We start from the raw sequence: 15,098 nt of genomic DNA, 5'->3' as shown, positions 1-15,098 counted from the left end.
TTTTATCACAAATCAACAAGTGTAGATTTGTGGGTGTATTACTGTAAATGCCAAAACGGCACCACGGTTTATTACAGTAAAAAAGGACCGTTTTTTTCATTTAGAGAAAAATACTGTAAAAACCACAGTAAATTTCACAATTTGACCATGAAATCTATTGCTACTTTTACATTGCACATTGCGTTGAAATCATTATTAGTATTTATTTCTATTTAAAAACGGTTTGAATGTTTGATGATATATTTTTGCATAATTAGACAATATTTAAGTGAACATAATTTGGGATTACATGGAGTACATATATATTTTTTCTCCCAAAATAGAAAGAAATAATACATTTAGTCAGAAAAGTTACAGAACTTTATTGATTCATATTTGCAGGCTTTCCAGGGCCAAATAAAATGAAGTGGCCCCGGGGCCTTGAGTTTGACACCTGTGCTCTAAAGTCTGGTGCCGCGGACTCGGAAGGGTCTCGGTCATAAAAATGTTGAAGGGTTACATATTCTTTAAATGTTTTATGTTTTATGCACTTTTTGTCAAAACACTGTTTTTTATGGCCACAACAAAATGTGCAATATTTGCTCCCCATTTTTTCCCCAAAGTGTAATATACAGTATGGTGTGTGTCCATAATTCATAACATTGATGTTTAATTCATTATCATTTGAGTAATGAGATTTAAAAACAATAAATAAAACAAAGTCCCACTAAAATTATTGGAGATCCACAAAAGTGTTACAAATAAGTCAAACATATTTATTCATTTTTTACTTTCAATGCTTAAGTCTTTAGATCAACTTCAGATCTATCCGTCAATTATACGTTTTTATTATTTTTTCCCCATGTTTTTGTTTTATGCCCATTTTGTCAAAGGTAAACATTTTTTTTTGTACGGCAAACACACAAAATATGCAACATTTTCCCCCCCAAAAAATATTTCAAAGTGGAATTTTTCTATGTGCAGTACTTGAAGCTTTAATTAGGTCTAATTCAATATATTTATTTCACAGAATTTTTATGTACTGAATTTTTATGCAATTATTTTTTTACACTGAATTTTTATGCACTGAATTTTTCCACTGAATTTTTATGCGCTGAATTTCAATTCAATCCAATCCACTTTATTTGTATCGCACATTTAAACAACAGACATGTTTCCAAAGTGCTGCACAACAATATTAAAAACAATATTCAAATATTATCCTTAGCTCCACCAATGACTGAATGAAATAAAAAAATATAAAAACAATATAAAAATAAATATGATTAAAAACATTTACATTTTAAAGGGTAAAACCAATAAAAACAATAAATAGAAATCAAAATGTGAAAAACACAGAGGACTACACAACTGTAAATTTGTATACAACTATTTTTTACACTGAATTTTTATTTTAAAAATTCTATGAATTCTTATGCACTGAATTTTTCTATAATAATTTTTTACAATGAATTTTCATGCACTGAATTTTTATACATTTTTTTTACACTGAATTTTTATTAAAAACATTTTTACACTGAATTTTTATACAAAACCATTTTTTACACTGAATTGCAGCTTTTTGTCTTTACATTTCACCTATTTTTTCTTTTATTCGATTTTTTTTTTTTTACGTTTTGTTTTTTAATAGTATTTTTAGAATGTGTTAAAAAAAATTGCTGCGAGCAGCAAATGGCCCCCGGGCCTCACTTTGGACATCTCTGCTGTAAAGTATAAAAACAATGATTTATTACTCATTTCTCAGTTTTTATTTTGATATATCTCAATCATTATACTGACACCTTTAATTGTTTGGTTAGGCAGTCTAATAGGTGAACATTATTAAATCTAAATAAACATACAATAGTGTCTTTTTCTCTTCTTAAATTGTTGTGAGTCGTAACAAACAGCCAATTAATATTTCCAAAATAATAAAAAGTATATAAAAAATGCATCTAAACAGTCCTACAGTACAAAATATATTTACTTTCCTGTATCTCTATGATTCCAACTACATTTCCCACAATGCCTTTCACCGGCGACAAAATATTGCGTCATCAGCAAGATGGCGGACGAGCGTCGTCTACTCCTTCGTTGCTGATACTTGATGATTAATGGACTTTTATTTCTCTCAGGAAAAGCATTTGTAACGAGGTATGGATTTCAAAGCGTAGCTTTAAATGGAGAGTAAAGTGTGTGCGGTTTCTTAGACCGGAACAACAGAAGCGTAAGGCTTCTTAGCGGAATGCTAACAACAAGGGTGTGTTTGAAGCTAACTTACTACTAAACTATTACAACTTCCGTTATTCATTCTTACTATTTATATATTTTGTTCACATTAGTTTTGTTTTTTCGTTAAGCCAACTGGCACGACTTAATACTTGATGGATGGAGACTTGTGTACACATTTAATATATGAAATATACAATATCTACAGTGAGGTGTTTATTTACTCACCTGCAGAGAGTACTGGGCCTCTATTTCAGTTGGCCATCAATTATAAATGTGAATGTTTTTATTCATTCAGGTCATTCAATCGATCTCAACTGGACTTTTCAGTAGGGCTTTGCGGTATAGCTGAAAACTGTATCACCATATAAGGGTTTTATATCGGTCATCATTTTGATATTTTTAATGACCTATGGAAAATAAGGACCAGGAGAAAAAATATATGAAATGTAACTTCCTCTGATTATAATGCCCTAAGATATACAGGCAGAAGGGAAATGTCAACGCAAGCATGGAAAACACGCAAACAATGTCAACAAAATAGTAAAATCATATTGAAAACTTAACAATAACTTCTTTAAATGAGGGATCTGTATGAAATGCTTTATGCTTAATAAAATCTAAGAAAATAGTGCAATGAGCGAAAATGTAAACAAAGAAGTTACAGCTGTGCTCTAAAGCAGTGTTTTTCAACCACTGTGCCGCGGCACGCTAGTGTGCCATCAGATATTGTCTGGTGTGCAGTGGGAAATTAACCTAATTGGTCCAAAAAATATTTTTTTTGCAAATCAATAATTATAATCTGCAAATAATGTCTCGTTACCACGTGATACTCCACGTCAGTAGGTGGCAGCAGGTAGTTAATTGCCTTGTAAAAGTCGGAATGTGTCGGGTGAGACCAGGATGGTTTGTTGTGATCCCAATATGCAGACCACAGCGGGAGGCACCGTGCAGGTAAAAAAGGTATGTATTGCTTAAACCAAAAATGAACAAAAGGAAAAGACAATGAAGCATAGGGATGTCTGTGTAAAACTGAACGGGCTACAAAGTAAACAGAAACAGAATGCTGGACGACAGCAAAAACTTACGGCGTCCACAAAGTACATCCGTGGACAACTCTGTGTGGAGTTTGCATATTCTTCTCGTGTACGTGGGCTTTCTTTGGGCACTTTGGCTTCTTCCCACATCCCAAACATATTCATGGTAAATCATCAATAACATGAATGGTTATTTGTCTATATGTGCCCTACAATTGAATGGCGGCCCAGTCTTGTTAACAAGATACAAAAAATGGATGGATTTTTTTTTTTTTTTTACATGCCCAGGTCGGGATGTTTCGGCGCTCGAGATTCAGCGTTCGTCCTAATGTGGGCGGACCTGGAAGGACGGGAGCCGCACCGCAGGAAGCCACTCCAGGGGGTAAGGAGGCCAGCCAGGCACCCAAAGCCATCAGCGAGGGTGCGCCTTTATCCACAGTGGATGACAGCAAGCCTGGTGACACTCCTGCGGCTGCACCTACTGCCTTAGGGTGAGACATTTTTGGACTATAGTGATATATTATGAATTTTAATTTGTGTTTTTACCCCGAAAGCCCTTTTTCGACACCAAATTTTTGTGTTTGTATTTTGTGAACTGACATTTTTTACATCAAATTATGCTGAGAATTTAATTGAATAAAAATTCAGTGCCGAAATATTTGTTGCTTCAAAACTCAAGACTTGCTTCTGGTCATTTAAGACCAAAGCACCTCACTTAGAGACAGAATTGATTGCTTCAGTCTTAATTTACCCAAAGTGAGTTTTTAAGCAACAATTATTTCGGCACTGATTTTTTACACACTGAATTTTTATACAATTTTTTTTTTTTGCTCTGTACTTTTATACAATTATTTTTTTACACCAAATTTTTATGCACTGAATTTTTATACTATTATTTTATAGAATTACTTTTTATCCACGGAATTTTTATCTAGTGATTTTTTACACAGAATGTTTGTGCACTAAATTTTTATGCAATTATTTTTTTACACAGAATTTTTATGCACTGAATTTTTATACAATTATTTTTTTTGCTCTGTACTTTTATACAATTATTTTTTTTGCTCTGTACTTTTATACAATTATTTTTTTACACCAAATTTTTATGCACTGAATTTTTATACTATTATTTTATAGAATTACTTTTTATCCACGGAATTTTTATCTAATGATTTTTTACACAGAATGTTTGTGCACTAAATTTTTATGCAATTATTTTTTTACACAGAATTTTTATGCACTGAATTTTTATACAATTATTTATTACACTGAATTTTTATACAATGATTTTTTACACAGAATGTTTATGCACTGAATTTTTATGCAATTATTTTTTAGAATGACTTTTTATCCACTGAATTTTTATACAATTATTTTTTACAAAGAATTTTTATGCCCTGAATTTTTATACAATTATTTTTTTATGCTGAATTTTTATGCAATGATTTTTTACACATAATTTTTCTGTACTGAATTTTTATGCAATTTTTTTTACACTGAATTTTATGAACTGCATTTTTATACAATTATGTTTTACACTGAATTTCTATTTGCTGAATTTGTATACAATTATTTTTTTACACTGAATTTTTATGCACTGATTTTTTATACAATTATTCTTTACACTGCATTTTTATACACTGAATTTTTACACAATTTTTTCTATGAAATCTTATGCACTGAATTTTTATACAATTATTTTTTTACACTGAATTTTATACAAAAAATAATTTACACAATTTTTACGCACTGAATTTTTATACAACAATTTTTTTTACACTAAATTTCAATGCGTTGAATTTTTATACAAATATTTTTTTACACAATGAATTTTAAAACAATGTACTATAACATACACAATTTTTAAACACACACGGTATTCTTACAAGTTTTTATCTAATGAAATTGGCAGCATAATTTGATTCAAACAAATTCCATTTCCAAAATTCATACACATAGCATTCAGGTACATAAATTCAGTGTCAAAAAAAGCTTTCATAACAGACAAAAAATTAACCTCCATAAAATATGACTTGATAAGAAAAATGATTTTCTGGTTCAGCGATGGAAATGAGCCAAGTGGGGAAGCCTCGTCAGCTGCCGTCCAGAGGAGGAAGCGCTTCTCTGTCAAGCCCAGGGTGGCCCCGGGTCGACCCTCCATCGTCCCTCGAGTGCCCAAGTCCCCCGCCAAGTTGGTCCCTGAGAGTCCGGCGAAGGTCTCAGAACTTGAGTCGACAACATCAAATGAAGTTAAAAGTCCAGCAGCCACACCCCAGGCCCCATCTTCCCCGATGCCCACGGCAGACAGCAAGCTACCTCACGTGCAACCCACCTTTGCCCCGCCTGAGGGGTGTGCTGACGCCCTAAAAGAAGCCCCCCCGCTGCCAGACCTTGGCAAACAGACAGAGAAGAGCCCTAACAGTTCCATAAAGGTTCCTCACAGACCGCTGGATAAAGTTTCTCTGCCAGACAGAGAGGCTGCTGAACTGTCAGAGAAGGCCAAGACTCTTCTGTCGTCCAAGGGCAAGAAGTCCATTGCCAGATTCTCCCTGAGCCGACTTTTAAACGACCCCTCGGATATTCAGAGGCTGGAAAATGCTGAGAAGCTACGGGATCTGCTCAGACAGGAGATGCGGAAAGAAAAAGTAAGTGGAGTCGTGTCTAACTCTTATTTTGTATCCCTGAAGAGTTTTTTTTACTACCGTATTTTGTAGACCATAGGGCACACCAGATTATAAGGCGCACTGCCGATGAATGGTCTATTTTTGATATTTTTTCATATATAAGGCGCACTGGATTATAAGGCGCATTAAAGGAGTCATATTATTTTGATTATTTTCTAAATGTAAAAGACTTCCTTGTGGTCTACATAACATGTAATGGTGGTTCTTTGCTCGAAATGTTGCATAGATGATGTTTTGCACATGAAGTGAATTATATTTATGTAGCGCTTTTCTCTAGTGACTCAAAGCACTTTACATAGTGAAACCCAATATCTAAGTTACATTTAAACCAGTGTGGGTGGCACTGGGAGCAGGTGGGTAAAGTGTCTTGCCCAAGGACACAACGGCAGTGACTAGGATGGCGGAAGCGGGGATCGAACCTGCAACCCTCAATTTGCTGGCACAGCCGCTCTACCAACCGAGCTATACCGCCCCATCATCTTCAAGTCGCTTTCGACAGTCTCTTCAGGATGCGCCGTTTTGTGGGCGGTCTTATTTACGTGCCTCCACTTGGACAGCGTCTTCTCCCCGTCATCTTTGTTGCAGCGGTGTAGCGTGCAAGGACGGGAGTGGAAGAAGTGTCAAAAGATGGCGCTAACTGTTTTAATGACATTCAGACTTTACTTCAATCAATAACGGAGCAGCATCTCCTCATCCGTGGCTCACTACTGCAACAAAAATGCCCGAAATGTGTCCCGTGAAAAACCGGAACTCTAATAACTAAAGTTCCTTGGGTGAATAATGTCAACTCACTATACCGGTATGTTTTAGTGCTTTCATGGTGAGTTTACCGACAGATATAAGTAAGAACTTTACACTACTTTATATTAGAAATGGCAACAGTGGAGGATGAATGTCACATAACAAGAAGATAGAGAAAAAGAAGAAGATTATCGACTACTGTCTACGGACTACAAAGGCGGATTATGCACTTGTAGCGGATTTATGCAGATCCCAAATACACATCAGCAGGTACCAGAAGGTAAGAAAAGTTGCTTGTGCATAATTTTGTGAAACAAAACGCCAGATAGTATGTCTTACCTTATACACACACCATAATAATATCCCTATGTTGAAGCACAGTACAATCCATCAAGCGGTGTGGCTTCATAGCTTACCAAAGTCATACTAAAACATTTTGATAGATTTTTAAACGTCGTGTGTAATGCTCTATATTTTCAATGGAACATATAAAATGTTGGTGTTGTTTACTTGAGTCATATTGCATTCTACACGTATCTCTTATGTTTGACTGCCATCTACTGGTCACACTTACCATTACACCATGTACCAAATAAAATAGCTTTGAGGTCGGTAAGCAAAACCAGAATTATTCCGTACATTAGGCACACCAGGTTATACAATACGCAAGCACAAGGTGGCTAACAATGCAGCTAATGGGTGTCATCTATTGTGTCCGTAAAGCCCTCTAAAACATTTTTTTTTAAAACCCCGCCAATAATACATTATTTTCATATGGTGACCTGATTATTAACCAAATATTAGCAATATCGTTACTATAAGTGCTAACGCCGAGGAACTACGTTTAGCGGTGTTGTGATCACAGAGAGCTAACTGGCTCATGCTGCTATATTGACCCACTGAGCCGGTGAGCTGTTACATCGCCTCTGAGTGAGTGAAAGTTAATTCTAGATCATAAATAAAGCCACTCACTGTGGCCATAAACCAACAAGTTGGTGAACTTTGACATCCAACTAAGACCCGGAGATGGTGAAAAAGACACAAAAAGACGCTCATTTAGTTTTTTACCTGCGTGAGGATTATGATTAATTCTTCATCTAAACGGGAAAACATAAACATCCCATCAGTCCGCATCCCAGTGAGAGCAGACATTGTACAGTAAGTGATGTTTTTTAAGTGTTTGTATACTGCTACTTGCTGGATCTGTTTAGCACCCAGCTTCTAAAACTTGTAGATCATCTTCATTGTGTTCAGGCTCAAAAATATAAGAGTCTGGATCATCATTCGTCCCAAAGTGGTCTTTGTTGTCTCTCATGAAGTCTGCCATGATTAGTAGTGTTGTGGCTGTTAAAGGAAATAGCGGGCGTAGTGATGCGTCAGTTAAATTAATACGCTTAATACGATTAATAGGCTTAAATCGAGCAAAATACGTAGTTATTACATTGTGAATGTTGCTACGTTAGATACTGTATATACTCACAGCGTTTATATAAAACGTTCATGGAGGTTTTTTGGATGTTTTGAGCGTATTATATGCGGAATAGAGCGACTCCCATTTCCTCCATTGTTAGCTGACTCTTGCTAGCGTTTATTTAAAATTAGAATGCATACAAAAAGAAAAACATGTGTATTTGTCTTACATAGACATTGTGTATGATAAGCAAAATTCCTCCAAAAGTGCAGTTTCCCTTTAAATATACTAGTGCTGCAGCTATGGACTATTTTAGTAATTGAGTAATCTATTGATTAGTTTGTTTAATTAACCGAGTATTTAGATAAAACACACTTTACGGTTTCAATGCCTTCAATTCTTTTTGATCTAATAAATGTATGTCAACATTGAAATTGCACTTTCAAATATATATATGAAACTCTCCGCTGATGTGTTTGTTATTATGAGGCCATCATGTTTACTAAAAGCAAAGACACAAATGCATTATTGCTACATCTAAGGCAGTGGTTCTCAAATGGGGGTATGCGTACCCCTGGGGGTACTTGAAGGTATGCCAAGGGGTACGTGAGATTTTTTTTAAATGTCTGTCAAAAAGAACTGTGAAAAGAAATGTAACAATGCAATATTCAGTGTTGACAGCTAGATATTTTGCGGACATGTTCCATAAATATAGATGTTAAAGATGTCTTTTTTTGTGAAGAAATGTTTAGAATGAAGTTCATGAATCCAGATGGATCTCTAGAGGGCACTTTAAGTTGATGATTACTTCTATGTGTAGAAATCTTTATTTATAATTGAATCACTTGTTTATTTTTCAACAAGTTTTTAGTTATTTGTATATCTTTTTTTCCAAATAATTCAAGAAAGACCACAACAAATGAGCAATATTTTGCACTGTTATACAATTTAATAAATCAGAAACTGATGACATAGTGCTGTATTGTACTTTGCTCTGATTAGGGCAGAGGTGTCCAAAGTGCGGCCCGGGGGCCATTTGCGGCCCGCAGCTAATCGTTTACCGGCCCCCCACACATTCTGCAAAAATGGCAAAATTGATAGTATTGCACAAATTAAAAAAAACATTTTAAAACAGTGGAATGAAGTGAAATCTAACGAGAAAAAGTTGCAATGTTGACACAAAGCTGCCATGCAGGCTGTTTTTTTTCCTTTTCTCTTTGTTTATTTTTTATTTTTTTTGCCATTGCTCGAGAAAAAAAAAAAGAAAAGAAAAATAATCTATGTTACAATGAATTATTACTTAAAAAATGTCACTTTAAAATGTTTTATGTGGAAAAAATATTGCATATATTGTGTATAAAAACATCAAAGTTTTATTTGACAAAAGAGCATAAAACAAACAAAATAATAGTTCAAACATAAAATCGACAGATATATCTGAAGTTGATCTCGTAATTTAAGTGTGAAAAGTTAAAAAAAAAAACTAATAAAAATGTATCACTTTATGAGTGGGAGACCTTTTGGTTCCCAAATATATTTAGTGGGATTTTATTTAACTTTTCACTGTGATTACTCAAAAATATTAAAGAATTCAAATCAATGGTGTCCTGCATTATTGATCTTTTAGGGCTCTAATGACTAAATACTGCATATTTCAGTTTTACTATAAAAAACAAAGTTGTCTTTGACAGAAAAGGCAGTTTTTTTTTAAACTTGATATCAACCTGAAGTTGATATAGAGATATACTGTAAAAAATAATAATAATAATTTGACTTATTTTTAACATTTTAATGACTGAGACCCTTGATCCTTGATTGGTCCCCAGGAGCCCTAAAGGTTAAAAAAAAAATCTATATATTTTGTTATGGTTTAAAAATGAAAAATATCAAAATGGCCCCCGTATGCTTAAATTTTTCCGTGTGTGGCCCTCAGTGGAAAAAGTTTGGACACCCCTGGATTAGGGGGTACTAGAATTTAAAAAATGTTCACAGGGGGGACATCACTGAAAAAAGGTTGAGAACCACTGATCTAAGGTAACACTCACGCACATGTACTGATTATACAAATCTAGATCAGGGGAGTCCAACGTGAGGCTATTTGCAGCTCAAGTTTTGCTGGCCCACAACATGTTGTCAGAAATAAACAACAGTAAAATGTAAGGAAAAAAAAGAGCAAAAAGACGCAATATAATTAGAATTTTTATACATTTTGTATTAAATTTTAATACAAATCAATACAAAAAGAATGTGGAAGACATTTTTTTATTTGGTAAAAAAAAAGGAATGCCATAAACAGTGTCAGCTTTGTGTTAAAAGTCACAACTTGTATTATAAATAGTATCAAAACTTCAGCATTTTCCCATTACATTGTCTTTTCGCTCTTTTTTTCCTACATTTATACCGTTGTTTTTTTTCAGGAAATATTTTGCGGGCCAACAAAACTCGAGCTTTGGTCTGCAAATGGCATCTTGGCCGCACTTTGGCCGCCCCAGCAGTAACTCATCGTAATACACTTTGTCCCCTATAACACAAAGCCGACACTAAGTTACCTCTTTAAATATATGTCATCTGTGTATGTGTAACATATGCCTGTTTGCAGCATGTTTATTTTTACAAAATATGAAAATATCAAAATGGCCCCCGTATACTTTGACTTTTTGCTTCGCGACTCTTAGAGGAACATTTTTAACAAATATTTTAAATGGTACGCTAACCTGCATATACTTTGACTGTTTCCCTTGAGTGGTTGCTATGGACAAGTTTAATGATATTTCTATTTTTTTGTAAATTTTTAATAAACAGTTGGAAGATTTCCATTGGGATCATCCGCGAAAAAATTTGCACACTATCTAAAGAAGTTCATCTCTAATCTTTCAGGGTATCAAGAAGCGGAAGAAGCCCATAAAGGAATTTAGTGTGGATCCTACCAAAATGACTATGAGGGACCTTATCCGGTACTTACCGCTGTCCAACCCCATGTCGTAAGTGCTTCTTACTTTTTACATTCATCACTCTGCACTTGTTTGTTGACTGGACTCTCACCTGTTTTAGATCCAGTTTAGAGGACGACACTGAGCAAAATGAGACCGTGACTCCGTTTACTCCAAGAATGGAAATGTAAGTTTCCGCTAAGGCAGACCTGGGCAAATTAAGCCTTTCAATCTGGCCCGCCGGACATTCCCAAATCATTTTTTTTTAGATCTATAAAGGCCTACTGAAAGCCACTACTAGCGACCACGCAGTCTGATAGTTTATATATCAATGATGAAATCTTAATATTGCAACACATGCCAATACGGCCAGGTTAACTTATAAAGTGCAATTTTAAATTTCCGGCTAAACTTCCGGTTGAAAACGTCTATGTATGACGTATGCGCGTGACGTCAATCGTTAAACGGAAGTATTCGGACACCATTGAATTCAATACAAAAAAGCTCTGTTTTCACATAAAAATTCCACAGTATTCTGGACATCTGTGTTGGTGAATCTTTTGCAATTTGTTTAATGAACAATGAAGACTGCAAAGAAGAAAGTTGTAGGTGGTATCGGTGTATTAGCGGCTGGCTGCAGCAACACAACCAGGAGGACTTTGACTTGGATAGCAGACGCGCTATCCGACGCTAGCCGCCGACCGCACGGATGATCGGGTGAAGTCCTTCGTCCTTCCGTCGATCGCTGGAACGCAGGTGAGCACGGGTGTTGATGAGCAGATGAGGGCTGGCTGGCGTAGGTGGAGCACTAATGTTTTTATCATAGCTCTGTGAGGTCCCGTTGCTAAGTTAGCTTCAATGGCGTCATCAGCAACAGCATTGTTAAGCTTCGCCAGGCTGGAAAGCATTAACCGTGTAGTTACATGTCCATGGTTTAATAGTATTGTTGATTTTCTGTCTATCCTTCCAGTCAGGGGTTTATTTATTCTGTTTATATCTGCACTTAAGCACAATGCTATCACGTTAGCTCCGTAGCTAAAGTGCTTCACCGAATGTATTGTCGTGGAGATAAAAGTCACTGTAAATGTCCATTTCGCGTTCTCGACTCTCATTTTCAAGAGGATATAATTTCCAAGGTGGTTTAAAATACAAATCCGTGATCCACAATAGAAAAAGGAGAGAGTGTGGAATCCAATGAGCCAGCTTGTACCTAAGTTACGGTCAGAGCGAAAAAATATGCGTCCTGCACTGCACTCTAGTCCTTCACTCTCACGTTCCTCATCCAGGAATCTTTCATCCGGGCTCAAATTAATGGGGTAATCGTCACTTTCTCGGTCCGAATCGCTCTCGCTGCTGGTGTAAACAATGGGGGAATGTGAGGAGCCTTTCAACCTGTGACGTCACGCTACTTCCGGTACAGGCAAGGCTTTTTTATTAGTGACCAAAAGTTGCGAACTTTATCGTCGATGTTCTCTACTAAATCCTTTCAGCAAAAATATGGCAATATCGCGAAATGATCAAGTATGACACATAGAATGGATCTGCTATCCCCGTTTAAATAAAAAAAATTCATTTCAGTAGGCCTTTAAGTTCGAAACTATAGCCGCCATTATGATGTGCAGTGATGTTTTCTAATGACCGTAAGTCTTGAACTAGGGCTGGGCGATATGGCCTTTTATGAATATGTGGATATGTTTAGGCCATGTCACGATACACCATATATATGTGGATATGTTTAGGCCATGTCACGATACACCATATATACCTGTATGTGGATATTTTGCCTTAGCCGTGAATGAACACTTGATGCATATAATCACAGCACTGTGAGGATTCTATGTGCCTACATTAAAACATTCTTCTTCATACTGCATTAATATATGCTACTTTTAAACTTTCATGCAGAGAGGGAAATCACAAATAAGTCAATTTAGCAAAAGTGTGTTTATTAAACAGTTATTAAGCAGCGGCACTGGTATTATTATTATTTTTTATTTTTTTGTCTTTAAATAATACAATCATGTGTGCTTACGGACTGTTTCCCTGCAGACTGTATTGATATATATTGATATATAATGTAGGAACCAGAAATATTAATAACAGAAAGAAACAACCCTTTTGTGCGAATGAGTGTGAATGGGGGAGGGAGGTTTTTTGGGTTGGTGCACTAATTGTAAGTGTATCTTGTAGGGCTGTGAATCTTTGGGTGTCCCACGATTCGATTCAATATCGATTCTTAGGGTCACGATTCGATTCAAAATCGATTTTTTTCGATTCAACGCGATTCTCGATTCAAAAACGATATTTTCCCGATTCAAAGGGATTCTCTATTCATTCAATACATAGATTTCAGCAGGATCTACCCCAGTCTGCTGACATGCAAGCAGAGTAGTAGATTTTTGTAAAAAGATTTTATAATTGTAAAGGACAATGTTTTATCAACTGATTGCAATAATGTAAATTTGTTTTAACTATTAAATGAACCAAAAATATGACTTATTTTATCTGTTGTCAAGCTTATGAGATGCGATGCAAGTGTAAGCCACTGTGACACTATTGTTCTTTTTTTTATTTTTATAAATGTCTAATGATAATGTCAATGAGGGATTTTTAATCACTGCTATGTTGAAATTGTAACTAATATTGATACTGTTGTTGATAATATTAATTTTTGTTTCACTACTTTTGGTTTGTTCTGTGTCAGGTTTGGTTTTGGAATTGGATTGCATTGTTATGGTATTGCTGTGTATTGTTTTGTTGGATTGATTAATAAAAAAATAAATTAATAAAAAAATAAAAAAATCGATTTTTAAAAAATGAGTATCGATTCCAAATTCCACAACGTGATAATCGCGATTCAAATTCAAATCGATTTTTTCCCACACCCCTAGTATCTTGTGTTTTTTATGTTGATTTAATTAAAAACATTTTTTTTTTTTAAATTTTTTTAAATTTTATTTCTTGTGCGGCCCGGTACCAATCGATTCACGGACCGGTACCGGGTCGCGGTCCGGTGGTTGGGGACCACTGACCAAGATGACATATCAAAACAACACTAAATTAAAGTGCACTTTTTGTACAGAACGCCACTACAATAGTTGAAAACAAATAAAGTGCACTTTTGTGCATGATGTCACACAAGATATTTCAATAAGTGTCAAATAACAATGAGCTGCATAATAGGAGATCAAATAGTGTATGTCCTTCACTATGCAGTGTCTCCCACACATTCATTTATTTGTGGCGGCCCGCCACGAAAGAATTACGTCCGCCACAAATAAAAAAATAAAATAAAATATTTTTTTTATTTTTTATTTTTTTGTCCTGTCCAGCTTCTCAGGCAAATCATATAGTTGATGTAGATGCCCATATCGGCTGTTCAGATTTACTTTACAAAAGAGAAGTGTAGGATACTTCTCTTGTTGCCTTATTTGTATTTGACCACTACTGTTTTCTGTTTATTTGTTACTGACTGTGGCAGGACACCTCTGCCTCTGTTTCACTTTATGTTGCTGGTAAATAATATGGTTGTAGTAGTAGGCTAAAGTTAAATTATTTAGTATGCACTAATTAAAGGGGCAGACCTTTAAGAGACATTTTAGCTTTTATATTTTATAAGATATATTTTTTGTAAGAACCACAATTAATAAATATATTTCAGTGAACAACTTATTGTTCAAATCTGTATATAAATATGTACATAAAGTGTTGTAATTATATTGTAAAATGGATTATTGGATGGATGGATGGACATTTAAAACAAAACTGTTATTATTAATTAGTAAGTATACATTTTTTGAGCCTTTTTAGAGAAAATCATATCATTGTAGTAAATTATGCAAATTACTCTATGATGTCATGGTGACCACGCCCATAGCCACGCCTATAGCCACGCCCCCACCACCACAGGTATCTTGGCAGTTTATGGGAAACACTGCTATGTGGTAGGTTCCTGCTGACGTTATCTCCTGCTGTTGACAATTTTTTTCATACGGTGTAGATGTGGAAATGGTTGCTTCGGCATTTTGTGGGTGTGGCACCGGCCGGAGATGTTGACATGCGGAGTTTCAAGCACTCCTCATTCTCT

At 35.3% G+C, this 15,098-nt stretch overlaps 2 protein-coding genes across 12 annotated transcripts in view; one reads left to right on the top strand and one right to left on the bottom strand.

The window, feature by feature from the left end:
• Positions 1-15,098, bottom strand: part of LOC133656159 (breakpoint cluster region protein-like) — a 590,239-nt gene that overhangs the window by 169,076 nt on the left and 406,065 nt on the right. The window lies entirely within an intron of this gene.
• LOC133656158 (transcription factor TFIIIB component B'' homolog) overlaps positions 2,003-15,098 on the top strand; it is an 86,892-nt gene continuing 73,796 nt past the window's right edge. For all 11 annotated transcript variants that reach the window (XR_009827112.1, XR_009827113.1, XR_009827111.1 and 8 more), the window contains exons 1-5: positions 2,003-2,133; positions 3,534-3,736; positions 5,308-5,890; positions 10,959-11,062; positions 11,133-11,198. Coding sequence is in view for 8 of the 11 variants with exons in the window: in XM_062057053.1 (XP_061913037.1) it covers positions 3,540-3,736; positions 5,308-5,890; positions 10,959-11,062; positions 11,133-11,198 (950 nt within the window). In the remaining 3 variants the exon portion in view is untranslated. The remainder of the gene's footprint in view (positions 2,134-3,533; positions 3,737-5,307; positions 5,891-10,958; positions 11,063-11,132; positions 11,199-15,098) is intronic.

The sequence above is a fragment of the Entelurus aequoreus genome, linkage group LG08, assembly GCF_033978785.1.
Source record: "Entelurus aequoreus isolate RoL-2023_Sb linkage group LG08, RoL_Eaeq_v1.1, whole genome shotgun sequence".
NCBI lineage: Eukaryota > Metazoa > Chordata > Actinopteri > Syngnathiformes > Syngnathidae > Entelurus > Entelurus aequoreus.
This window is presented reverse-complemented; position numbering and strand designations above follow the sequence as displayed.